The sequence below is a fragment of the Aspergillus udagawae genome (genome assembly GCF_001078395.1).
Source record: "Aspergillus udagawae IFM 46973 DNA, scaffold_3, whole genome shotgun sequence".
Lineage (NCBI taxonomy): Eukaryota > Fungi > Ascomycota > Eurotiomycetes > Eurotiales > Aspergillaceae > Aspergillus > Aspergillus udagawae.
In genome coordinates this window covers 3,358,712-3,384,919 of record NW_025091266.1, presented here as the reverse complement: position 1 = coordinate 3,384,919, position 26,208 = coordinate 3,358,712, and the positions used below count along the sequence as shown (strand labels likewise).

The 26,208-nt window shown below is 51.4% G+C and overlaps 6 protein-coding genes across 6 annotated transcripts; 2 read left to right on the top strand and 4 right to left on the bottom strand.

Annotated features, from left to right (window-relative positions):
- Window positions 1-55: 55 nt before the first annotated feature.
- Window positions 56-3,936, bottom strand: Aud_005011 (aminophospholipid-translocating P4-type ATPase NEO1; the record flags this gene model as incomplete). Its single annotated transcript, XM_043289947.1, has 2 exons — window positions 56-2,025; window positions 2,076-3,936. 2 exons carry the CDS (start codon window positions 3,934-3,936, stop codon window positions 56-58), a joined length of 3,831 nt encoding a protein of 1,276 aa, XP_043145882.1.
- Window positions 3,937-4,998: 1,062 nt separating this feature from the next.
- On the top strand, window positions 4,999-10,561 carry sec16 (COPII coat assembly protein SEC16; the record flags this gene model as incomplete). Its single annotated transcript, XM_043289946.1, has 2 exons — window positions 4,999-9,934; window positions 9,987-10,561. 2 exons carry the CDS (start codon window positions 4,999-5,001, stop codon window positions 10,559-10,561), a joined length of 5,511 nt encoding a protein of 1,836 aa, XP_043145881.1.
- A 90-nt stretch (window positions 10,562-10,651) lies between these two features.
- On the bottom strand, window positions 10,652-12,351 carry Aud_005009 (checkpoint protein HUS1 family protein; the record flags this gene model as incomplete). Its single annotated transcript, XM_043289945.1, has 5 exons — window positions 10,652-10,840; window positions 11,163-11,239; window positions 11,307-12,078; window positions 12,136-12,254; window positions 12,309-12,351. 5 exons carry the CDS (start codon window positions 12,349-12,351, stop codon window positions 10,652-10,654), a joined length of 1,200 nt encoding a protein of 399 aa, XP_043145880.1.
- Window positions 12,352-12,684: 333 nt separating this feature from the next.
- On the bottom strand, window positions 12,685-14,359 carry hxkB (putative hexokinase; the record flags this gene model as incomplete). Its single annotated transcript, XM_043289944.1, has 4 exons — window positions 12,685-13,524; window positions 13,600-14,010; window positions 14,088-14,113; window positions 14,209-14,359. 4 exons carry the CDS (start codon window positions 14,357-14,359, stop codon window positions 12,685-12,687), a joined length of 1,428 nt encoding a protein of 475 aa, XP_043145879.1.
- A 1,215-nt stretch (window positions 14,360-15,574) lies between these two features.
- On the top strand, window positions 15,575-20,113 carry Aud_005007 (GAS2 domain protein; the record flags this gene model as incomplete). The annotated part of the gene is made up of 1 exon (XM_043289943.1): window positions 15,575-20,113. One exon carries the CDS (start codon window positions 15,575-15,577, stop codon window positions 20,111-20,113), a length of 4,539 nt encoding a protein of 1,512 aa, XP_043145878.1.
- A 1,194-nt stretch (window positions 20,114-21,307) lies between these two features.
- On the bottom strand, window positions 21,308-26,074 carry Aud_005006 (putative GTPase activating protein (Tsc2); the record flags this gene model as incomplete). Its single annotated transcript, XM_043289942.1, has 1 exon — window positions 21,308-26,074. One exon carries the CDS (start codon window positions 26,072-26,074, stop codon window positions 21,308-21,310), a length of 4,767 nt encoding a protein of 1,588 aa, XP_043145877.1.
- Window positions 26,075-26,208: the final 134 nt, after the last annotated feature.

The following is a 26,208-nucleotide window of genomic DNA, read 5'->3' as shown; positions in this document are numbered from 1 at the left end:
AAGTCGATAAACGACCAAGGCAAGATGTAGCGACAAGGGATATCAGTGATAGCGGTTAACCTCGAACTTTACGATAACTAGGTGGTTTCCAGGACCGTTGGATCAGTTTAGCTGCCCAGACAGGGATGACAGAGACGGCGCAGACGGCGACCACACGCCAAACCCAGTCGACGGTGATGACGTATGCGAGGTCGAAGTAGTCACCCAGAAAGGGGACGCTGGCGGCATAGACCAGAGCTGTACCGATAAGGCAGAAGATCATTACGGGGTGCCAGGTGGTGATGGCGATAGCGACCATCAGCAGCTCGTTAATGACGAGGGCCGTGAACGAGACGCTGATCAACCGCGGCCCTGAGATGGTATTCAACAAGATCTGCGAGAGCCCCTGGATTACGGAACCCTGATAAACTGACACAAGCACCCAGCCGAAGAACGAGCGATAGCTGAGACTGCGACCGGACTTGAGTTCTTTGTACAGTTCCGGATAGAGGTTGGCCAGGTGCTCGTCAACGTCGCGGTCGAAAACGAGTGAGAAGACCGGGGCATTGGTGTAGACCGTCGCGTAGCCAACCATCAGCCAATTGATGAACAGACCCTTGGGGTCAAAATGGCTGGCAATGCTGTACATGGTCTGGCAAGCGCTAATAATGAGACCACGATGCATGATGAATTGCGCCAATTTGGCGGATCTTTTGTATGAATTGCGGCCGTGCCAAACGAGAAGCTTTGTAAGGTGGTGGAAGTGCGTGATGCTAAAGTCGGCAGCTAATGAGGCCTGACGCCCCTCCTTGCCCACAATGCCAATTCCAACATCAGCTGCTTGAATCATGGAGACATCATTGCCGCCGTCACCGATACAGCAAACTCGTTTCTTAGTGTATTGACGAATCAACTCCGCGACTTCAGCTTTCTGAGTCGGAGAGCATCGACATGCAACCACAGCCGGTAGTAGCACGGCCACGGATATGAATGCTGACCGGAACTGACCAAGCATCAGCGACAGAGACTCGCCATCGATGAGCAGACAGCAATCGGTTTTATTCCGTAAGAAGTCCAATGCCTCTTGGGCGGCAGACGGGTCCTTCACTTTAGCGACGGTGTGGATATATTGGCCTCGAGCAACCAACTTGGCGGAGATGGCGACACAACGAGCTGTCTCAACTTTGTCCCCAGTCAACATCCAAATTTTGACCCCAGCGTTGCGAAGAAGCTCTAGGGATGGCTTTACATCTCTTTGCAGGCGGTCTTCCACACCAGTCACGCCAAGAAGCTCCAGGTCACGCTCAAGATGCTCGCTCACGACCTTGGCCATCCCGACGTCGCGTCCTTGCAATGCAAGCGAGGCTTGTTTGTACTTTGCAGAGAACTCCTGGAACTGCTGCAAGGATAGCCGTTTCCTACCAATCACAAGGGTACGCAGCCCCTCCCGAGCCATATTCGCAGTTTCCTCGTCGAGCCAGTCGTTCGCTGCGACGATGCTGGACATAACAGTATCTGCGCCTTTCTGATAGAACCAGATTTCGGTATCTTCGCTCGAAGACTCTAGGATCGAGTTGGCTGTCTCGAATTGTACAATGATACCCATCCGCTTGCTGTCCGAGGTGAAAGGGAAAATCTCAAGGATGCGAACACGAACGACAACACTGCCTGTGTCGGTCGTTTCAAGGACAATGGATTGCCGGTCACGGTATGACAACTTCAGACCGACTTCCTCGGTGTACTTGACAATGGCAATCTCATCGGGCGATGATGCTTGATAATTCGTGACTTTCATACCGTCTTCTTCGTCGGTCGTGGGAGTGACATTATGACATAGAGCCAGCGCCAGGACGATATCACGAACGCGCGACCCAATCTCTCGCCTTGTACGAGGAGCTGCCCCAAGTCCTGCTTGGGCTCCGAATGCAGCTGAAGGTGTGGTCAAGGTATTGCCAGCGAAGGCTTGTCGAACAAACGACGCCACTTCCTCCATAGCGTCGTTTGCATAAGAAACCGTTCCGACATGGATCTTTTTCAGCTCCATTTCTAAGACTGTCAGTCACGCAATTCAACCGTTCAGATGTATGAGTACTTACCGTTTTGAGTTAGGGTACCAGTCTTATCAGAAAGGAGATACTCGATTCTACCAAGATCCTCGGGTATCGTACTTGTTCTAACAACGGTCCCAGGGATATCTTTGTCTCGTTGAATGAATCTGCTATACACAGATTTCGCCATGTCCAAGTTGACTCGCAAGCTCATGGGAATGATTGTTGAGAATAGGATAAGGTAAATCATGATTGCGACGTACCACTTTTTGTCGTTGTTTGGTTCAAAACCCTCGAGAGCTACCAGGATGATTGACAGAGTGAGGGTCAAGGCACATAATATCTTGGTCAAGTTATTGATCTCATATTCCAGAAGACCTACTTTTGAACGAGATGGCGATGTAGAGAGAGCTGCTCGTGTTTGCGAGCCAGTGTAGATAATGACGGCATACGTTATTGTATTGGATGCCAGGACCGTATTTGCCCATGCCGTGTTATCGATTGTGAGGGGGGCAGAATTGGCTTGCCGATCCTCGCTGCTCGCTCCGCCGCTAGTCTGCGCTTTGTCGACGTGGGGATCGTAGAAACCTGACTGCGAGCCAAGTTCAATAGTGCCAAGAAACTCATTGACTCGCTTGTCCGGTGCGCTGGCGGTGACCTTGAGTTTAGTGAAATCCCGGAGTCGCAGGGACTGAGATAGGACCGAAGGCAAACGTAGTTTCCAGTCAGTTTCACCGTCCAGCTGGTCAGTACGAATGAATGTGTCACTAGTAGAAGAAGTATCATTTTCATGCGCTGCGGCACTTGAACTAGGGTCAACCTCGGACGGTTGAACTGATTCTTGGTCGGGTCGCATAAGATCCGTGGCAATCTCCACTGAAGAGCTTCGAAGCGCGGTGACGGAGTCATTGGAGATAGTCTTCAAAATCACCACATCCGCGGGAAGGCGCTGGTTTTTGCGAACCTTGAGAACGTCACCGACTTTCAGATCCCTAGACTTTTTAGTGATCTCGAATACTTCGTCGACCTCCGAATCATTAGTTGCAGGCGTCGCGAACGCCCTTCTGCCCACGGGCTTGTCAAAGGACAACACTGAGAACTCTTCGGAGTTGGCTTCGGCATCTCGTCTTCGCCGGCCAATATCATCCAAGGCTTCTTTTCCCAAGGATATCGAGACAACGAAAGCCAGAGGCGCGATGTAGGACGACATGTACCCGATGCGAAGCACGGGAATGATTTGCGAAAGAGCCACAAGCAGAAAATATATGTTGAAGAAGAAAGAAAACTCATTGTACAGGGTACGTGGTAGAAAGCTCCAAGGGGTATATTTCGCATTGGAAACGATGTTTGCTGGGTACTTCGACCTCTGCGCTTGCCCAACGAACACTTCCCGAGGAGGCTTGGTTGCATTACTTTCATCGTTCCTGCGAGACCAGCTCGATGGACCGGAGAAGATGTTGGCTGCTTTGAAGCCGAAAAACCGTGACCGAGAACCCCTTCGTCGAATTGAGCCATCACCCGCAAACGAGCGGGCTGAGCTCAGCGGACTGTCCAGCAGCGGAGCATCATCATCAGTGTAATTTCGTGAGCTCGCGTGCGAGCTCCGCAGAGCCTCTCCCTCTCGATCTTCCAGTAATCCGTGTGTATCCTCTTCCGAATCCCTGTTCCGTACGCCGGAAGCACTACGCTTCCACCCTCGATTTCCACCGCCAATCCGCAGATTCCTCAAAGCAATTCCTGAACCATAGCCTCTTTGTCGCGTTATTTCATCTTTTGATAGCCGAGGAGATTGATGAATGGTTGCCGTGGTCGGGTCCAGCTCCTCCAAGTCGAGGTCATCATCGGATCCGGAGTCACCCGCAATGCTGGCGCGGTCGTGAGGATGAAGGTACTCGGATGATGAAGGCATTGTAGGTATGATGCGGAGGGATATTTACTGTGCTTTCCGTGCGAAGCGGCGATCCCGGATCTTCCTCCCAAAGTTCTATTTAGGCCAGGATACCTATCTCACTGTAAGTGGCATTTCAGGGCCGCATTGTTATTGTACTTGTCGCTGTGAAGAAAGTAGATGGGGTTCAACAGCGCGCCAGGAAGGAAGAAGCCGATTTCCAGGAAATGGGGACAAATGACACCATCCTATATGCACCTAAGAATAACCAAGGAGTAAAAGAAAGGGAGTTATTCTATCATCGCGATAATAATACTATCCTTGGAGCCTAAGTAGTGGTAACTAATTCATGAGAGGTGGAGCAAGGGCCGATCACATGATTGGTGCGGGCCTCAGGCTCTGCCACGCAGCTGTGGCGCATTTTATCGTTTATGAAACAGCGATGTCATAGGCAGAGAAGCTGTGGTGCTGATCTGCTTTTTTCAAGATCAAATCGCAGCGGCTGAGTGTCCTCAGATAATGATATCTGGAAATTAATCCCCTGTAAAGAGAAAGCAAATGAGAGTAGACTAGTCTGTATCGTGCTCACAATTGATGTATATGCAACTGATGACTGTTGATCATACTCCACAACTATGTGGTGTCAAAGTATAGACAATCCGGGACAATCACGTGACACGACATGTTAGGTGTTCTTTTTGAGACGGATTAAAGTCAGTCCGCTCCGGGTGACGGACAGACCCAGACGGGGCAACCAAAAACGGAGAAAGCATCACTACTCCGTACTCCGTGCTATCTATCGGGTGTCTGTTCGGGTGCCGATTCTCAATACTTCATATCTCTCTAAAAATCATGGATATCCAGTCATGAATCCACAACCGGGTTCTGTATTGTAATTTTTCCTTCTTTCTACAGGATTGCTTCTTCCTTTTTACATGTTTAATTTCCCGTGTTTCTTGGATTCTCTTTACCATTGTGCATCGCTCTGGTTGACTCTCAGGGTCCCGGAGTTGTCTAGAAACGTGTCAGCTTCCTGATTTACATCAACCGTACCGCCTTTCGGCGAAGTCTTTTCTTGCAAACATGGCGCAGACAGAAGGAGTACTCGCGTGGAATCCAGCGTTTCGACCTGAAGATAACGATTCCGTTGCGACCAGTCTGGCTAGGTTGGCGCTGGATTCCGAAGAAGTGTCAGAAACCACAGACATTGGCACCCATGTCTCTCCGTCTGCCGAAGAAATTACCGAAGAGAACGATCCTGTTAAGTCCAAAGCCTTTATCTCTGCTGATACCCGTGACCAAGGCGCGCCCGATGTGGTCGACTCGAAAACGCCGGCAGCTGATGACAGCTCGGAACCGGACATTGAGGAGCCCGAAGAACCCAGCCGTGACGAGTCGATTTCTGTGCAGACTGATGAGCCCCGGGCAGTCGAAGATGGCACAGAGAACGTGCCTACGGAGAACGGCAATGTTGCCATGACAAGTGGACTTCGACTGGAACAGCATGTTGCAGAAGAACCACACTATGAGGTGCCGGAAAAATCTTCTGGCTTGGCAAGTCAGAATGATGCACAGTTTTTCTCTGAGGGCCGTGACACTGCCTGGATGGAAGAAGCTGAGAGCGAGGAAAATGGCGCAGCAGTCAACGGAGGGGCTAGTGATACGCGTTCAGGCTTCTGGGACAGCCTCGGGGATAATGAACGAGATAATGAGGATGACTTCTTTACCCAGCTCAAAACGCAAACAAAGCCGATATATAGTCCGCCAGAAACAGAGTCTCGTTTCGAAGAGGGAATTCCGCTACTAGATCACGGTGCGGAAACACAAAATAATCAGGCTCAAAAGGGGGAGGGCCAACTCGACGATGTTTTCGCAGGCGATGAAGATGACGAGAGCGGATTCTTTAGTGAGATTCAGAAGTCAACTTCAGCCCAAGGACCTTCCCACATCACGCGCAAGAGCACCAGTCAAGTCATGAATTCTCTTAATGCCGGTCCGGATTCTCCGTTCAGTGAATCATCGCCAACCGCCGTAGAGTTCAACAACAGTTTGGCAGTGCCCACAGCAGACAGTGAAATCAAAAAGGCTCCCTCAGAAGAAGAACTTGCCGCACGATGGCAGGCGGAACTTTCAGATGATGCTGACGAAACTGTGCCCGCCGAAGATGATCTGGCTGCCCGGTGGCAGGCGGAACTCGACGACGATGATGACTTGCTCTTGGAAGATGATATGACGAATGCGCAGGGACCGCCAGAGGCTGCTAATATGGATCATATGAACGGCACTGGGTTTACGGCAATACTTCAGAGTCCATTCGGTACACCTGAGAACTCTGCTCGGCCCAAAGTGCAACCAGTCTCCTACACCCCGCACCAGCCCTCTACATCAGATCTGCTCTCAGGTATTCCTGCGCAAACTACTGCGCCTCAGCCCACCGATGCTTCGATGTCAAATTACTTCTCAGCACAGGCTCCGCCGAACCTTGTTACGACTAGAGCAGAGAGTTTCGCAGAACGTTCGAAGGAAGGCTACAAGTCACCTTATGACCTTCCGGAGGATCTTGCGCGGCCTCGCCGGGCCGTTGCCCACACCAAAGCAGTTGTTGCACAGCCCGGCACCGTACCGCAGCCGCTTCCGCGGAGTAGTAGCATACCTGCACCTCCCTTGAAGGCGTCAACAGTCCCTCCTGCACCGCTTGGAACCTCATCGGCAGCCCCAGCAGCACCTCAGAAGAATTTCTTCGAAGAACTTCCACTGCCGCCTCCTAGGCCCAAGTCGAGGCCTGCGAGTTCTGGGAGCTATACACCTAATGCCCCTGTATCTGCGCCGTCAATACCGCAGTCGGCGCCCCGTCCAGCGAATCCATATTCGCATGTTCCAGCAGCTCCCCAGTCCAATATCGGACCCCCAAATCCGCCCCAATTGCAGCAGCCGGAAAGATTGGACCCATACTCGAATCTATTAGCGCCCAATGTACCAAGTGCGCCGGCCGTTCCAAGCACTGCGTCGAGATACTCGCCAAGGCCTCCCGGTTTGCAGGCTGGTGTTAAGCCCCCTCCTTCGCCCAGATACTCTCCAGCTCCACCTCAATCTACGAATGCAGCAGCAGCGGCTCCTCCTCGCAATCGCTACGCCTCACAACCGACAAGTATCTCAGGGCAGGGAGCTGCTTTACAATTCCAGCCACGCACATCGAGCCCTCTGGCTTACCATGAGAAGATACATTATCAAGATCAAGGCCAAAGTGAAGAGAGGCCTCAACTGCAACCAACAGCTAGCCCCCCTCCTTTGAACCATTCGCATGCGTCAGAACAGCCGGTTGCCTCAGAAGATAATAGCAGCGCGGACGTCCTCGAAAATATGCCTCCGGTATCTACACGACCGCAATCGCCACCCAAAAATCCATATGCTCCTTCCGCATATACCAATGAATTTGCCAAGCGCGCGGCTCCCATATCTACCGGTCCACCTATCGCGGGAATGACTGAAGTCCTGAATCCTTCATCCACTGAGGAAACCCCGTTTGTCCCTCCTCGTCGCTCCCAGACACAGTCTCCCAGTCAAACCCTCAGTCCCGGATTGTCCGTTCCATCGCTCGACCCTTTCCAACGGCCTGCTTCGGTGCATGGTTCGACGTCTCCAACGCGAACGGTTAATCCTTATGCCCCAGCACCAGTTTCCACCCACAGTCGTGCACGTTCTCAAGTGCTTGAGTTTATCCCTCCAACTGATGGACAACAACTTGACTCCTTGGAACGGTGGAAGGGTGCACCAATTTTCAAGTTCGGGTTTGGTGGCGCTGTGATAAAATGCTTCCCCAAGCATATCCCGCGATACTCGGCTGGCCAGGCCGCCCCGATGATCAAATCTTGTCCTGGTGAGGTCCGTGTCAGCCAGCTGAATGACTGGCTTCCCGCTGCTGAGAGTATTGTGCAACATCCGGGTCCTCTGAAGGGCAAGTCGAAGAAAAAAGACCTGGTTGCTTGGCTTTCTAGCAAAATCGCAGCCTTCGAAAACGCCGATATCCCCGATTTTGATTGTCTTTCACCCGATGCTTCTAAACGCCGCGAGGAGAAGACCCTCTTATGGAAAGTCATCCGAGTTTTGGTCGAGAATGATGGTGTTCTGGAAGGCTCCGTTGAAGCCCAGAAGACTTTGCGTAACCTACTATTTCCCAACCTGCAGGATTCTGCGCTGAATCAATCGCTTGGAGATGGCTTTACACCTTCTGCAACCTTTCAACCCTTGAACGCGCCATCTCAACCGGATGCTGTCGATCCTCGGTCGGTAGATTCGCTCCGTGACACTCTTGTACTCGGAGAAAGAGAGAAAGCAGTCTGGGCTGCAGTAGACAAACGTCTCTGGGGTCATGCTATGATAATAGCCTCGACGATGGATAGATCTGTCTGGCAACAGGTTGTCCAGGAGTTCGTGAGGCGAGAAGTGAGATCAGCGACGAGCCGCACCGAGTCTCTAGCGGCGTTCTACGAGATCCTTGCCGGAAATATCGAGGAAAGCATTGATGAGCTAGTTCCCCCTTCGGCCAGAGCCGGCTTGCAAATGATCAGCAAGGTTGACGGACATAATCCCGCCAAGAATTCCCTTGATGGCCTTGACAGCTGGCGGGAAACTTTGGGACTGGTACTGAGCAACCGTAGCCCTGACGATCAACGAGCGTTGGTGGCTCTCGGTCGGCTGCTTCTCTCTTATAACCGCACGGAGGCCGCTCATATTTGTTTCATACTCTCTCGCGCCGCTGTGTTCGGCGGGGTCGATGACCCGCTAGCAAATATCGTGCTTCTCGGAGTAGATCATCAACGCTTAGCTTCTTCCGCTGCTTTGTTCGATGACGATTCTATTCTGCTCACCGAGGCGTATGAATTTGCGACATCTGTGCTTGCGGGCTCCTCGGTGGCCACACTCCCGCATCTGCTGGCGTTCAAGCTAATTCACGCATGGTCGCTTGCGGATCGTGGTCGCAAGTCCGAAGCTCAACATTACTGTGACGCCATCGCAGCGGCTCTAAAGGCAACCACAAAGCCGTCCGGATATCACAATCAGTACCTGTTTTTTGGTGTGGATGAACTATCAGCGCGCCTCAGGGAAACGACCAGCGATGGTGCGTCGTCCTGGATTTCGAGGCCCAGTATGGAGAAGGTATCGGGCTCAATGTGGGCGAAGTTCAACAGCTTTGTTGCTGGGGATGATAGCGATGCAGCTTCCACTGGCTCTGGGAAGGCCGAAGAGATTGGACCGTTTGCCAGAGTCTCCGGAACTCCCACCATTAGTCGCTCACCGTCAGTATCCGACATCTATGGATCCTATCCTCTGGCGGCGGCTCAGCCGTTGCCAGGCGCTGGCCCCTCTCGCTACCAACCAGTGAGCCATTACGCGCCAAGCGCTTCACCCGAGCAACTTCGCGGTAGATCATCTATGGACTCTCAGAGGTCTGCATCATTCGGGTACTCACTAGGACAGCGACGAGGATCTCAGGAGCCTTCAACACCGGTTGACACGAACATGTATCACGGAATGCCGATTTATGGCTCTCCACCGGTTGCTGGCTACCAGTCCACGCCTCCACAATCATCCTACATGCCTTTGGCACCTGTTGCAGAGGATTCGGCACCTGGAGCTCAACAAGGGCCTTTATCCGCACAGTCTCAGGTCTCCGACAGTGCTCCGTCTCACCGGCCTCCTATGTATGCACTGGGACCATTTGGTCAACCTCTCGATACTCAAGGTGCGTCTACGACGTCTCAACCGGACCAGGGCGGATATATGCCTTCAGCCAGCACGGGGGGCTATGAACCTCTGTCTGTTGAGTCGAATACAGAGCCTGCAGCGGACGATGTTAAGGATGAGTCTACTGAAGAGGACAAGCCAAAGAAGAAATCATTCATGGACGAGGACGATGACGAGGATCTTGCAGCGCGTGCAGCCGCAATTCAGAAAGCAGAGAGGGCACGCAGGGACCGCGAGGCTGACGAGGCCTTCCGCAAAGCGGCCGAAGCAGATGGTAAGTTCCAATATAACTGTCGATCTCTGCTGTGGCTAATTGATCCGTGTAGCCAAGAAACCCCTGCCCGCAACAGAGAAGAAGGGATGGTTCACTGGGTGGTTTGGAGGCAAAAAAGACGACAATAGCGGCGGTGGGCCAATCCGTGCCAAACTTGGGGAGGAGAATTCATTCTACTATGACACCGAACTGAAGAAGTGGGTTAACAAGAAGGATCCTGGGAGTGCTGCTCCAACACGTGGGACGCCACCCCCACCGAAGGGCTCGGCACCTCCTAGTAGATCAATGAGCGGCAGTGGTGGGCCACCACCTGCTATGGCGACGCCTCCGCAGGCAGGGGGCTCGGGAAGCCGGCCATCCTCTTCTGCAGGCGCACCTCCATCCGTGTCTGCTAGCCCAGCTCCCCCCTCGCTTGGAGCTCCACCTCCTGCTATCCCACGATCAGTGTCAACGGGCGCAGTCTTGCCGACTCCTCCAGGCAGTTCAGCCGGGGCCCCACCTAGGCCAGCGACGTCATTGAGCAATGCCAGCTCAATAGACGACTTACTCGGAGCACCGCAGGCGCGCAAAGGCCCTGCAGCTAGGGGGAAGAAGAAAGGTCGCTATGTCGACGTTATGGCGAAGTGAGAGCCTTGATGGGCTGAGACTACCGGTATCACACTCAGAGGTCTTGTCATGATACTCGACCTATTCTTACTTCCCAACTTATTTTTGTTTTCACTTCTTGCACAATGTGAAATGCATATACTCGGTCCGGTCATAGAACCATTGATGATGAGTTTGCTTAGAAGCTTGCATGCCGGGTTCGGCTTGAAGAATAGCGGCCTCTTTTGGCGGCGCTTTGCAAAATTTCTCCTTCTTGCATGTTTGCATATACGTCTGCGCACAGTTGCGCTGCACGACTTCCTATGGGAGTTTGGAGATGATCATTTTGGGTCGTTAGATCCAAGCCGAATTCTTGCAATCACCAAGGCTTTCTTTGAGGTCTTGCGACAGATTGGCTTACGTTTTGTATGATATACGATTTTAATTTGTCCGCTATTACTCTAATAACCAGCATTCTATGTATCATGTCTCATTAAGGCAGCTTTGGCGCTCGCACCTTGCCCAAGGTCTTCAAGACTCAGGCGGGTTTTCCTGATAGATCAGGCTGCATAGGAGTTGATGTAATACTAGCAAGGGAAATTTTAATAATGACATGGCTAAAATATAGCGACTGGGAACTTACTGTCAAGCACGAATCCTCCCCATTCCAACTTCCCGGTAAGTAAACATACAAAATCAGGGCTGTCTCGTGGATAAAACCTGGACAGTAGACGTATTAGCACAAATGTACCGTCGCAAGCATATAAACCAACACAGGACAACTCACAGGCAACCACCTTGAGGCTCAGCCGCCCAATACTCAACACCCGACTCCAATCCCTGGAATCGATCCGCACCTTAGCCCACCCTGCCTCATCATCACTTCCCAAGGCCCGCATCCTCTCACTCGGCAACTGCTCGATCTCACTCTGCGACATCTGCGCCGGGTCCAGGGGCGGGTTCACGAGATCACTCCACACACTTGAGATGCGCAGTGCATCTGTCGCAATCGCCAGCTTCAGCGACCCATGCATATTCGCCGATAACTCGAGCTTGGGGGACGTCAGCGTCGAGGAGACAATCCCGCTGCTGGCCGCGGGTCTTGCGTCCCCCGCTAACTTCGAGAAGCGCTCGGAGATGCTTTTCAGGTGCGCTAGGCTCGGGAGAATGATGTGCACGTCTGGATCCCGGCAGCGCGGCTCGTGCAGGCCCTCGACGGCGGTCTCGTGCAGAACCTTGACGGGGATTTCTTGCGTGATTACCGTTTCGCGTTCGCGGGGCCCGGTCACGCCAGGAGCTGCTGCTGCTGTTGCTCCCGGGGAACCGACCTCAGTGCGGGCGTTGGTGATTCCGAGCGCGTTTGAGCCTGTTGTCCAGGAGGAGGAGAGGACGGTTAGTGCGAGGAGAGGGATGTTGCCTTTCTTTGTGAGACGAAGTTGGGCGGAGGTGGCGCCCGTTGCGGAGCGGAGGGCGCGATGGAGCGCGCCGATTGGGACTTCGAGGTTGATGACTCCTGAGTTGGATTGGAGGGTGTAGGTTGGTTCGTCAAAGATGGCGTCCTGGTGGTGTTTGTTAGCTTGGGGTTCTTATTTGAGGCGTGGGACGGGGGTGCGTACGACTGGTAACTGGGCCCACACTTGCGTGCCTTGGTCGGGGATGATAGTGAAGCGGACGATGCCATCTTCCAGGCGCATCCAGCAGACTTTCCCCAAGGATGAGAGGGAAGCTGTCAACTCTGTTGGTGGGTGATTAGTGGGAATGCTGATGATTGGTGATGGGGGAGACTTACTGGTGAAGGTGACAATATTAGTCAGTTGACTTCGAAAACGCATCGTGGGTCATCGCGTCGCTGCGAATACTGTCCTTGGAACGGTATCAATTGGACTACTTGAGGATATCTAGACTACTGTGATGATGCTTGAGCTTTGTGCATTATTGACGAGTCCAGGCTTCAGCAGGCTGGAGGTAATCGGCAAGGGACAGCGCTAACTGGTCATCGCTGTGGGGAAACATTTTAGTGTTGCAGGCTACGCTAGTGGCCTAAGGCCTTACGGCTTGCTTTGCTTTACGTAGATAGCTGCTCACCTGCTACAGACTGACCGAGGTTCGAATTATCGCAAACTGCAATAGAAAATGGGAGATGATTCTGCGTTAAGAGTTAAAGTCTATTCTGTCCTGCTAAGGAGAGACCCATCCGATCTCTCGACAGCCAACGCAGCGATCAACGCGGCGCCAACTCCAGACCCGTCTTTGTAGAATCCAAACACAATCGGATCCTCAAGGTCATCAGGCCATGCAAAAATATCACGGAGGGCCTGTGCCGCTCGCTTGCGGTAATTCTGGTAATGACCAAAAATTGAGCCATCAACGCCGACATGGCAGCGTTCGATGTCCCGTTTCTTGCAGATCGCTGCAATCCCGCATGAATAGAGACGGGCAGCACGCGTTCCAACCAGTTCGGCCAGGTACCGACAGGTCTTGCGTTCGTGCGGAGCTGGATCAAGGCCCATCTTCTCCCACAGGCACCTACGGGCGTTTTCCATGCACTCGGTAGTGTCCTCTAGGGTTGGGAAGAGGGAGGTGTCCATGGCATTTGGCTGGCGCAAGCACGAAACATCCTGACCTACAAAGAGAAGTTTGGCTTCGTGCAGTTCCAACATCACCAGTCGGAGCAACTCCCCCAAGTAAGGCCCGGAGACCATTTTCTCGTACAGCTGCTGGCCTGGATGCGCGGATGTCCGGTCGATTTCATCGTCGAATCGTGTGCGCGGCAGTATGCGGCGTGAATTATCGAAGGCACCGTACTCGGTGTTGATCGCGATGAGAGCATCGCTTGGTAGCCCGCAGCCTTGGATTTTTGGAATTGCACCAACCTCTTCCATGTACGCAGCGTTGCAACCGGAGCTTGCTATACTGCCGATCTTGGCCTCTCGGTCTCCATACGCCGCGGCGAAGAGCGTCCCGACCGTATCGTTGACCAAAGCTACGACTCGGACGGGAATTTGCTAGCCAAATGAGCGATAAGAGAACACGACATTTTCTAGCCTTTGCAACCTGCTAGGAATAACGAGGGGACACACCTTCCGTTCGAACGCAGCCTCTAACTGAAATACGACATCATGACCTTCGACTCCAGATACGCAGAAATCTTTCGTCCAGCGCTGAAGGACTCCGAATTTTATAGAGGACTGAATGACGGGGTAGGAGAATGTAAAGGCAAGCGGCAAGACTTTCGATCTGAGATCTATTCTGAGCCGTGACTGGAGAAACTTCTGCACACAGTCCGCCACGAAATCCCACAGATCGTCGGCTGTACCTTGCTTGATCGACTGGGGTATACTGTACTGCTCCTGGATGGACTCCATATCGCAATCGCTACCGAAAAGCTCCGCCTGACTTACGCGCAGGTTGGTGCCTCCGATGTCCAGGATCAAAAACTTCCCATGCTCCTTGCCAGTTGGATAGCCCATGACCCAAGTTACGTTCATTGGCTGTGGCACGATCTCGATCAGTTAGGGTCCCTTCAGAGCACGAAACCAAGATATTCAAATCCAGCAGGCTCACTAACGATATCGCCTCCTTGTGCGCTTAGGCCTTGAGGACTTGGTCAGTATGGACATCGACGAATGACGACGTCCTTTACCATGCTTCCTAAAATCGTTTCCAGGCTGATCTGCAAGGTTCCAAACCTGTTATTAATTCATTGACTAAGTGATCCGTGATCTTCCTCAGCAGGAACTTGTCCACAGCTAACAGTTCCTCCAGTCCCTGAAGCGCAACGACCAGTTTCTCTGGTGCGCCGCTGAGAAGGTCGGGTTGAGTGCGGAGAGCTTTTTCCATTGCGGTACCTAGAAGAGACGAAAGATGGGCTTGGGGGTGGTCATGCAAGGGGTAAGGCCATTCAAGATCTAGAAAGTAATCTTTGTTCTATCAATCGACTTATTTGAATTTGGGACGAGAAAGGAAGGGATATATGGCTACAGAGTCATTCTGATAATCGCGTGGAATGAGAATTATGGTGTATGGGGGGCGGATTTGAATGCCAGAGGCCATCATATTGACCGCATAATGAGCCAAGTTGGATTCTGTCATCTGCAGATGCATGGATCCAGTGAGAGGCAGCTGTCAATATGTATGTTTCGTAAGTCTCTGTAGCGATAAATAAGTAAATAGCATACGCGTCGGCCAGAGAACGAGTGCAGGATGCATATTCAGGACTCCATAGAGCAAATACAATACACAATACCCTAATGGGAAATTCTTAGTGCCTTTTAACGGGGAATTATCCAAAAATACTTCTTCTAGCGAAAACCCCCTGATATTATTGCCTAGATAGCTAGTAAGTATGGATTTAGTCTACTAGTGAATAGTAAGGTCCACTTGAGTATCCGCGCGTCGCCGTCAACCCTTAGTAAAGTAGCTAGCTAGCTTAAGGATCTCCGTCTCCAGGTCACCACAACAACACCATCAAAACTCTCTCTCCTCTTTTCTCCATGCATGCACAGATAATGCTGCTACTCTTGATGCAAGTGGTTGGTTGTTATCAATTCCGTCATTGAGACCCAACTATTAATGAGCTGGTCTCCGACATTACACTCGTTTCCCCTCTGCTGCTGCCATCCCGACTTGGTCGATCCCAGCCTTTCCCTACTTTCCCCCCGGCCAACCTCATAATATTCCCCGTTCCAGTGCCGTTTGTGACCTATCCGACCTGTTAACTCTTCTTCCTTTTCATCCTGTCTCTCACTATCGTCATAAAGTATCTCTCGTTCCTCAGAATCATCTCCGCTCCAGTTTCTCTGTACTTCGATTCTGCTCGATCTACTCCGTACGCTGTCGCTTTCAGTCCCTATACACCAACCTCGCCAAACGCCTTCGTCAGCTTCAGCGGGATCGCGGCTCAGCATGCTCACTCAGCGGTATTCTCTCTCTCCTACCATCACTGATACCGCATCTCGACCTCCGTCTGTTGAAATATACATCCACTCCTCGGTAATCTTTCCGCCCGGCCTTTGTGAGCCGTCGATCTAAGCTGGTGACGACCCCTTTCCCGAAATGGCAACCAGTCGTGTCAGCCCTGTTCGCCCGTCGGTTCGATTCTCTCCCACCGAATCTCATCATTATCGTAAACGCTCATTATCTCGATCTCCCGACCGTTCTGCTGCTCCGAAATATGAAACGATTGACCCTTTGCTCAGCAACCTTTCTCCCGAGTCCACCTTGCTGGCACTAACCTCCACCGATGCGGTACCCAAGAATGAGAAAGCTGCTCATGACATTCTCTGGAAGAGTATCTCACAAGTCTCCCCGGCGGAACGCGCCCTGGGAATCCGCGCGGCTATAGCAGCTCAGAAGCTCGGCGAGTGGTATCGGGAGCTGCAGGCATGGGACTGGCCGAAACGAGCCGATGCTGAACTAGGAAAAGGTTTCATGCCGCCATCTTCGAGTAGTATCGACTCTGAGGAACACATCTACTATGGCAGCTTACCCTCGGTCGTGGTTAAGCAGCATGAGGATCGCATTGAAGAAATTCGAGATGGGATGGAAACATTGGACGTTGACGAACTCAAGGAACATGTACTCAATGCCCACATTCCAGCGCGGTCTCGGCCCTCGTCATCCAATAGCACCGTGTCCATGCCTCCTCCTCTAACCTACGTTCAATTGAGCGATTTCACTGCCGTCATCACCGCCACCATTCTTCGAGCCCTTCCTCTTTTGTCCCGGCTGAATAGCCTCCTTACAACATGGGACATTCGACTATTAGTGCTTCGCCAGATTCCAGGCCTCCTACGAGCTTTGCATCTTGCTCGGTCCGAGGTGGACTCTGCGATGGAACTGTTGAAAGCTCCTTCTCCTCCTTCTGAAAATGATCCCCTATATTCGAGAGAAAACTATCATGCCAAGCGAGCTGGACTTGAGGCGATAGTACTCTCGGTGGGCAGACGAATGGATAATATCCTTGACGCGCTCGAGGGTCGACAGGATTCACTCCCGGAAAATTGGATTGACGAGCTGGAGGCTGTTGAGTCTGATTTTAGCACCTGGGTTATGGAGGCTGAAAAGCGTACGGTTGAGAATGAATGGCTACGCCTGAAGACGACGACGAGTAAATCAAAAGAAGCTCAACGTATGCAGAATAAACAGAATCGGCTGTCAAACATTCCTGAAGAGGAAGATTCTGAGCCTCCAGTTGCGGATTCATCCGACCCGTTCCCACAATCCAATTGCTCGCTTCCTATGGAAACCATCAACGAAAGCGACGATGTCCACTCGTTGGTGGAAGATATCTCTGATCCTGTTACGCACAATCAAAACTCTGAACAGGTGCTCAATACTTCGGATCCCTCGCAATCCAATCTTGACCCGAGTGAGTTTGTGAGTTTGCCTGCACCTAACACGGACGCTACATCAACAGCAAAAGAGGGTGCGGAGCTAGTGAATGAGCCTCCAGAACAAAGTGCAATCAAAATCGTGATAGATACTGTATCACCCGTTGATGTGGACTTGTGTCAACCGAAGTCTTCGGAAATCATGAAAAGCTCCTCAGAAGACGCCTCTGATAATTCTATTGGAGGATCCTCAGACGAGCCATCGGACGACCCCCCATCTCATTCGGCTCCTTGCGTTCGTCAGGTTCTACAGGTCATATCTGATGCCGTTTCAGAGAAGGTATCGTTTGAAGAGAATAGAGAGGCTGCAGCTCAAACCCATGGAAATACTACGCTGCCAGAAATTCCCGAACAGGAATGTCCAGCTTCCATAGAGCAATCTTCGGGAGAAGAGACTGACGACACAAGCTCGATAACCGAGAAACATCAGGTGTCTCGTGACCTTCAATGTTCCCTGACAAATGACCATTTTATCGCAAACCGGCCTGCAGTTGAGTCCTTATCTGTTCCATCCGAGCCCCTACAAGAGAATACATCTCTTGTCTCACATGTTGAGGAGAAGTTGTGCGGTTCGCAACTATCTGTATCTGTTCGGGGAGTACCATCTATCGCTTCAGGGTCGGCGAAGTCCATTTACAAAGAGCACAAGAATGCACCCCCAGAAGAACCCAGCTTTGCCAGTTTAAAGAATGATTCCTTCCGGATTCCAGAGTCGGAAACATCCTCACTACCTACGACAGGCACATCGATGGAGCGGACAGGTGCTGTTTGTGGCATCAATGAGCATCAAACAAGCAACACCACAGCTGAAGACAACATTCAGGAAAGAAGGAAACAATTTTCAGAGGGATTACCCCTCGTCGCGGTGCCTTCTGACTCTGATCGTCAACTTTCAATTGGACCATTGAAGGGCAAGGTTGCTCCCACGGTTTCGAGCAACTTTACAGAAATTGCATTCAGCGATGCGACAGCTGCGGCTGAGCGACTCACAGGCAACAGGCTTGATCATCAGGGCCTGAGTGCAGATATAGCAAGAGCAGCAGTTGACCCGTCTGGTTCCGAGAAATCGTCGCCGATCGAAAACGAAGCAGCAACTCTGGCAAGCGTCATAGCCGAAGCAGCTACAACTGGAGCGCCTTCTACTTCTATGTCACTCAAGAGAGAAGAGTCGCCTTCTGCATCCACAACTTCGACGCCAGAATTTGGGAAGCCAGCGTCTAATTCTCGCGATGACAAGGAGTCTGCCGTCTACAGCGGTGAACCACAACGGGCCTCGGAGACAGCTCCTCCCCCCAAGATTCGCTTGGAAAGTCCCATCAAACTTTCGAAAACCAGGCCGCAGAGCTTATATATTGGCAAAGGAAACCCCAAATCGCGGGCTCGACGAACTTCCACCGCATCTGCGGGCTCCCTTTCGGATTATCCCTCCCTTACATCTAGTCCAGGCATCCGTGAGCCTCACACCGCGTCTTCGAATGGGACACCACTGCTTCTCGAAACACCACCACCCTTCCAAGACCTTTCACAAGCATCTGATTATGTATCTGTTGGTACCGACCATACTCTGCGTGAAGAGCGCTTGCGCCGGTTAGACAACCAGAAAGTTCCTAACGCAACCATGTCGCATAACCGGGCCCTGAGCCTTCCTCTGCAAAGATTCATCAATGAAAGATTCGACATGCAGTACGAGAGCGAGGCTGGAGGTGATTTGAATGGTACCCTCAGCAATCGACGAGCCTCAGATGCTTCCGTCGACCTGCGTCCTCAAAGCGAGCAGCATGCAACGGACTTACAGTCACCAAAGGATAGCTCAACCGCGCCGACTAATAGCTTGAAACTCCTCGCAAGTCAACACCTGGGACTTTCTCAGGGAAGACAAGCCACTTCGGAACTCGATGACGCTACCCCTAAGCCGTCTAAAGCCTGGGCACTTAACACGAACGCTTTTGCCAGAAACTCTGTCATTCCAATCCCTCCATCGGAACCTACTGTTGGTAACGACGCCGTCCGTATACGAAAGCAAATGACTACACATCCTAGCCTTGAGAACATTGGTGCTTACAATTCCAACTCGCGGGCTTTGGGAGACACTAGCTTTTCAAGAAAGGGAACATCGAGATCCCCGACTCCCAGTAAACAGATGAGGAGACCAAAGAATGAACTGGATGAGAAAATAAGCTCGATACTGAACACTATTCCTGCCCGCATTCACCTAGTCTCTTCTGGAGACCACGAATTTGACGAGGCTTCTGTGGCGCCTTCCCTGCCATTGAAACATGGCGAGCGCTTCCGCTCGATGACCCCACAGGGAGCCTTATCGCGCAGCGGCACGCCTACACCTTCATTGACGCTAACCGCAGCTCCCTCTCGCAGGAGGCATTCTCATGCGCCGGAAGACGGCTCCGTGAAGTTGTATCATTTGCATCGCGGTGGTAAGGCTGCTCCTACCAAGCTATTCATTCGCACCGTGGGAGAAAAGGGTGAACGTGTGATGGTTCGTGTTGGAGGCGGATGGGCCGACTTAGCCGAATATCTCAGGGAGTACGCTATCCACCACGGTTGTCGGACTGTATCCGAAACACCGCGCGCCGAGGTTCAAGGCCTTTCTTCCCGTGGAACTCCCGCCCATTCATCACCAGGCAGCACACTCACACCGACCGCCAACACTGGACGCAGAACGCCGTCCCGACCCGCATCCGTTATAAGTAATCGGCCCTCATCCTCGCTTGCTGTTCGCAAAACGCGGCGAGTGTCGAACGTGTCAGATCGGCCGGACTTCCGTTCCGTTAGCGCCGGTCAGGCATTGATGACCTCGTATTCCCCATTGTCCACCGTCTCCTCGCACCGACGGCTCTCGGTTTCTTCTACTAACTCCTTCGGTGGCACATCATTTGCGAGCGAAAACCACCGTGGAACGTTCACGAATTCGCCGTCGATACCCCTGGGTCTAGCAGGCCCAACACCAAGATCACGTCGTGTCTCAATCAGCCCGGAAAGTGAGGCATGGGTGGAAGATGTACTTGGTCAAGCTCGAAGGAGCTCTTCCTCGAGACCGGTCAAATATATCTTACCAACGCATGAGCAAGAGCCTGTTAGCGCCAGAGCCCGCACCTTGCCCAAATCCAGAAGCATCAGCGATATTGGTCGAGCTGGTTCCAGCAGGCGAGTTGCACTTCGCGGGTTGGGAAACCCAAGGGATTGAGTACAAACTGCGTTTCTCCAAACCATATCCACATCTCGATCATACTTTTTATCCATCTCATTGGCATCATTCTTCGTCGATCATCTAGCGCTGGCGTTCTTCTTAAGCTTGGTTCTGGGTTTAGAACAAAGACAACGGTCAAAAGCGTTTTCATGCGTCCGAACCTTTTCCCCTTTACTCCGCATTATTTTCCTTGTCATCTGCCTAAGGGATCCACACATTGTTTCTTAGAAGTGCTTCTATCTTGATCTGTTCGGGGATATCATCAGCGGGCATCTTGCATTTTCAGCATAATTTGCGTGGCGTTTAGGTATCTTGTTCTTTGTTTGCGTCTTTGCGCTTTTTCTATTGTTTCGCAAAGAAAGATACCCTCGGCTGAGGTTCGATAGCATGCTTTATTGTCTTTTAGCGCCATTCAATTGACCATAATCAATTTGTTGAAGGCATGAGATAGACGGTGAAAGTAGGAATCGTGAAGTGAAATAGATAAACTATCCGAAAGATCTTTCTGAAAGCTTTTATGGTGACTATTAAGTACTGCGGTTTACTACCGTCCTCTCACTCATCTCCACAAATGCCTTATGTAAATAAATAATTTGCCCTAATCTACTCATCGTTGTGGTGTTGCTCTTAGATCTCGACAACCCGATTCTACAAACTTTGGTGTCCATACCAAGACTTTTCTATTATTCTTTCAGTCTCAGAAAGAAAAGTAATCTGTAATTATCTTCGAAAAATGCTATCATAGGGATCCAAGTTTTCAGTAAGTTTATCACATGAGTCAACCTTCTAGGAGTGGCATGTGTTGAATCAGGAATTCATCATCGTGTGCAGTCTGCTACAGACAAGCAAATAATACAGGAATACTAGTAATAGCCAGGTCAGGTCATATACAGGGGATAAGAAAAGGATACTCCAGGAGAGAAAGAAAAGAAAACAAAAACTTTTCATGACATTCAGGGGGTATTGACACAGGTGTGTGGATCATTAAATAACAAAGAACGTACTGCATGGAGAAGTCTTGGAGCCTAGAAATCATCAAGCAGGTAAAGGGGCATCACACATTCATTTTTTACTCCTCTCCTTCCATCAACCCTCAATCCTCTTCTTCAACCGGTTTCTTTTGGATCATCCAAAGCAGTTTTGTATTGCGACTGATATTACTGGAGACCAATACGAAAGATATATCGCCTTTTAACGGCCCCAACGAGAAAAGTCCAAGTTCTGCAAAATGTTGGCATCTGCAGCGGCATTCCAATCAGTAGCGAAGTCAGTTTTGACAGGAGCCACTCGCGTAGGCACCTCTTCGGAGAAAATGTTGGGCTTGGTGTTGCGTCGTTGACCAGGGTAGGCACCCTCCGCAGCCTCTGACGTCTGCAACTGCGATCCCAGTGCCCGTTCTCTGAGCCGCTTGATCTCGCGGAGGCGATTGCGCCAAGAGGAAACATGCTCACCTCCTTGACTGTTCCATACGAGGGAAAACACGGATGCATTCAACGCAAGGATGCGCACAAAGGCTGCGAGGTTCTTTCCAGAAATGACCTTGAGAGTCGAGGCGGGCGAGATCTCAGGCAGTCCAGGCTTGCTCATGACCTTCACAGTGTAGGACGTCTGTTCAAAATCACTGGCCGTCGGAGTTGCGGCACCAGATCCAGATGCGACGCGGCAGACTGGACTAATGACGATATTGATGAAGTTGAACTGAGACGCAATCGTGTTGAAATTGAATGGAATATTGGACCGATTAAAGATGATATTGACGAAGTCGTTCCCGATATGCCGCTTTTTGTTGATACAAGCAGGATCTCTATCGAAATCGGTGGGCATCACCGTTGCGACGTGGTACACAATCTCGGTCACTCTATCTCTCCAAGCATAAGTGAACTCGCCATCCACGTCGGGATGCAATCCCTGGGTGTTGAACTGTGCTCCTCTAATCGGTACCTTGGTCCCCAGACCGGAAAGGAAGTACTCGTAGTCAGGGCTTCCAACGGTATTAGAGAGAATCTCCGACTCGGTCGTTTGGCCGTTGTCTATGTAAATGACGCCTATTTTATGGCCATCGACAATGTCGTTGCGGTCAAAAATGCTTAGCGCTCTGCGAGTCATGTCGTCATCAGGAAGTGGAATCGGTTGCATTACGGTGGGTGTAGGAAATGCTGTGGTCGTCAGCTGCAGTAGCACGTGAGAAGGAAGTACAGCAGTGCGCATATCGTCTGAGTGGGCATGCGCATCAGGTGAGGTCGGCACTTGATGAGGAAGCACAGGGGCTGTCCGCTGCTGGTACATCGCATAAGTAGTTCCAGAAGCTTGTCGCTTCGTAATTTGAGTCAAGCCAGATACTCCAGCTGTCTCCACGGTGACTATGCTCATACCCACGACCCACGACTTTTTGGACACGGGTCCATCCGAGGGCGATGGAGGGAACGTCTCATATGGAATAGTCTCACCCAAATCGGAGAATGCAACTCTCTGCATCAGATCAATGAAGACCTGGCTCTGTTCTTCAACCCTTTCCTGCCCATGTTCATCCTTGAAGATGAGTCTGCTGGTAATCCAGTTGACATGTTTTGCCCGATCCTGAAGTTTCAAGGACAAAAACCAGAAGACCATGACATGATGAGTCAGAGTGTAGATGTACCTCGACATCCCATCTTGCTGTGATGGATCAGAGGGCTCGACTGGCGTCACTGCAATCTCTTTGACACCGCCAGCAAGCCGTGTCGAGGCCTGGCTGGGCCGATTTGACGAGTCACCAGCCCTCAAGCGATGCTCTCTCGAGGTCTGGAGGAAGCGAATGCAGATGCCGAAAACGGTTCGGATCTCTTCCTCGCGCAAATTGACGTAGACATCTGGCAGCCGTGCAAGGAGGGACAGAAACTCGAGAATGTGTACTGCTAGATTGGACATAGTAATCACTTTTGCCATCTTGTCGAATATGCCATTCAACGATTTCGTCACAGAAAGTGGAATTTCATGGCAACACACAGAAAGCGCATGTACACATCTGCGAGATGTATCTCCCCAAGATCCTATGATGCCCATCATAAAGGCGCGTACGAGCTCATCTTCCTCGCTCTTGGCGAAGACCTCGTGATAACTGACCAGCACGGAGAGGCAATCGAAAATATAGCCAGCCACGTCCGTTTTCTTGACACCCGTGGACGCTGGGGGCTCTCGAAACGATTCGTTCTTGACTTGATCGCACATTACGCTGCGTAGTAGTTTTATTTGAGGAACAGCGTTGCGGAAAAGGCCTCGGTTGCTAAGCTGCGGAGCCAGATGGGTCAGCACGTAGCTATAGATTTCCCAACTCTTTTCTCGAAGGAGCAGCGTTATGACGGTCTCCAACCACATGTTGGCCTTCAACGCGACTTTCTGAGTAGATTCGTGTTCAGACTGAGGCGACAGGTCGGGGGTCGTATAAGCGTACACGTAAGGACTCGAATCGGCCGGTGGATTCTCGGGTAGAACTTGTGATGAGGCGAACGTCCAGACTGGCGGCGTTAAGACCGATGAACGGGAATGAGCTGCAGTGTTCCGACCAGCGGATCTGGATAAGATGTTTGCAAGTGATTCCCTGCTTATAGACTGCCTTCCTTGAGCGGTCAATCGCAAGTTCTCCTCACTTGTACTATGATCCCCAACTGCACTTTCAGAAGCCTGTGATCTAGCGCTACTATCAAGACCACCTCGACCCGAAGCGTCCACCAAAAAATCGTTCTCAGACATCGATATTACTATAACAGCGCCAGATGAATCACATCGGAGTCTGAACAATAATCTAAGAACATTTAGACGGCAATCTGCAGGTCGTTCAAGGGACTGCGCGATGTTGAGAAGCTTCTCGAACACTGTAATCGCTTTGCTGGCTGACGTATTGAGCGATCTAAGGAACATTTTGACAAGTCCAGCGGTACAAACGCTTGAGAGAGACAATTCCAGCGCGTGATGATGAGAGCTAGCAGGATGTAGGACGGACACCAGTTCCGTAGATGAGCGACGTTGAGGCGAAGATGCATCGGAAGCCGGGATGCTGAAAAGCTCGGAGTTGTCGAGATCCTTGTTCATGGGTGAACTCAAGGTATCTACCAGCAACTTGAAGGTAGCGTCGTCGGTAACAAGGATGGAGGTATCAACGATAAAAGCTACTAGTGATTCTAGGAATAGGATGTCATCTTCCTCACTGAACTTTTCAAGCATGAGGTGGAGCAACCCCTCTCGCTCGAAAAGAACTAACGCATCGTAGGTCGAGAACGCTTCCTTCAGGAGATCCAAGGCCGAAATTCGGATATCAGATGGCTTGTTGCGAGACCGGATGAAGCAGCGAATCAATCTCTGACAATGATTGACCCAGTCTGAGTTAGAAGGGAGACAGAGATTTTCGGATCTCGTCGTGTTGATGACAAGCTCAGCCTGCGACGGGTCAGTGTGCTCACACAGGTTCATCAGGAACCGTGTAGATTCCAATTTTTGCTCTCTGCTCAAACGGTCCCAGAGGGTTTCGACTGTGGCCGCGATTTGAACCGCGTTGGCCAGGATATTCGATTTTGCGTCTTCAGACGTGCTGGTTTTTGAGAGGGGTGACTGCGAACTAGAAATCGAGGCGGCGCGCTCTTCAGGTTCACCAACAGCTCTGAGCGAGCAAGAGTTGAGAACCCTCACAAACCCCGACCAGCCGCTTTCCAGAGCCACGTGAGCGAAATCGCCATCCAAAATGTTCAAACACAACTCCAGCACATCCGCTTCTAAGCGACTATCATCTTTACGAATCACCACCTCGAGACAATCCATTAGATGCTCAAAGTGAAGCTGCGGTATGCCATCCTGACCATGAGCGCGAATCAAGTCTGTGAAAATGTACACTGTACCGCGCAAAACGTTGATATTGCGACTCTCTTCCCCAGACGACTCCATCAGAAACGAATCAAGAGTGTTGATCATTTCTGTCTGCCATCTCGACTTTGCAAGGTTCCTGACAGCTCTCGAGGTAGGCCCAGATAGGGACTTCACGGAAGCGTGAATACTGCACAGAACCTCTAGCATAGGGACAAAACTCCCGTCTGGAACGTCTGCATAGAGTATGACGGCATCGAATACTGCCAGTGAGTTTTTGATGTCGGCGGCAACGCTCGTCCTTTTGCAAATCACAAAAATTTGATCAAGCAACGACTCGACCTCTTCAGCGCTTGGACGCTTCCGTTGCAGCGTGATCAAATCAACAGCGAACTGCAACAAATCATCTAATGCTGTTTCATCATAACCAAGTCCATTCACTTTGCCCACCTTGGCTTTCCGAGCTTTCAGTCGGGCCGATGAGATGAGCTCATACAGTGGGACAGCGCATGACGAAAGGATGGGAAGGATAGACGACGATGTGAAGTCCAACTTCCTGCCGTGATCCGAAAGCGATATCAACGATTGGACACGGGCTGGTATTACATCCGGCTCTGACGAGCATGAAATTGCTTCAAAGACGATACGCCGACCTGAAGGCGATAGATCCTGACGTGCTGCAACAGCCTCTATCAACATTGACCCAGTTCGTCGAGCGTCGGGCGAGTCCGGATTGTGGATGAGGTAGGAACCAGCCTCCCATAGCGCAACGGACTGGTCTGAAGTGAACCACTGCAGGGATCTGGAGACATGCTCCGCCTCGTCGATGGCATGAGCTAGATTTTGTGTCTGCGACAGATTCCTGAGAGACGTTTCGAAATCCGGGGCACCGGGAGTGTCCGAGGAACTGGAAACGACGCTACCACGATGCATTGATTCGAATCCGAGTACGAGGAAATTGTTTCTCCGCCCATCCGTCGTATGCGACAAGGAATGACTGCTGTCCTGCAGCGAAAGTGGGGATTGCGATCTGGAACGGGCGACACCTAGCGTTTTGAAGACGTCTACAAAACTTGCAGCGGTGCTTTTATAAGGAGACAGTACCGGAGCTTCATCGGGAGACATGCGTCCTCAAGGACGGGAGGTATATACAAGGTCTAGGTCAGGAGGTTATATATCTGGGACACCGACTGATCAGCATGGGTTCGCCTTGTTTGCAATAGCTCAGAGTCGTGTCACAGGGAATCCACATACCCTTC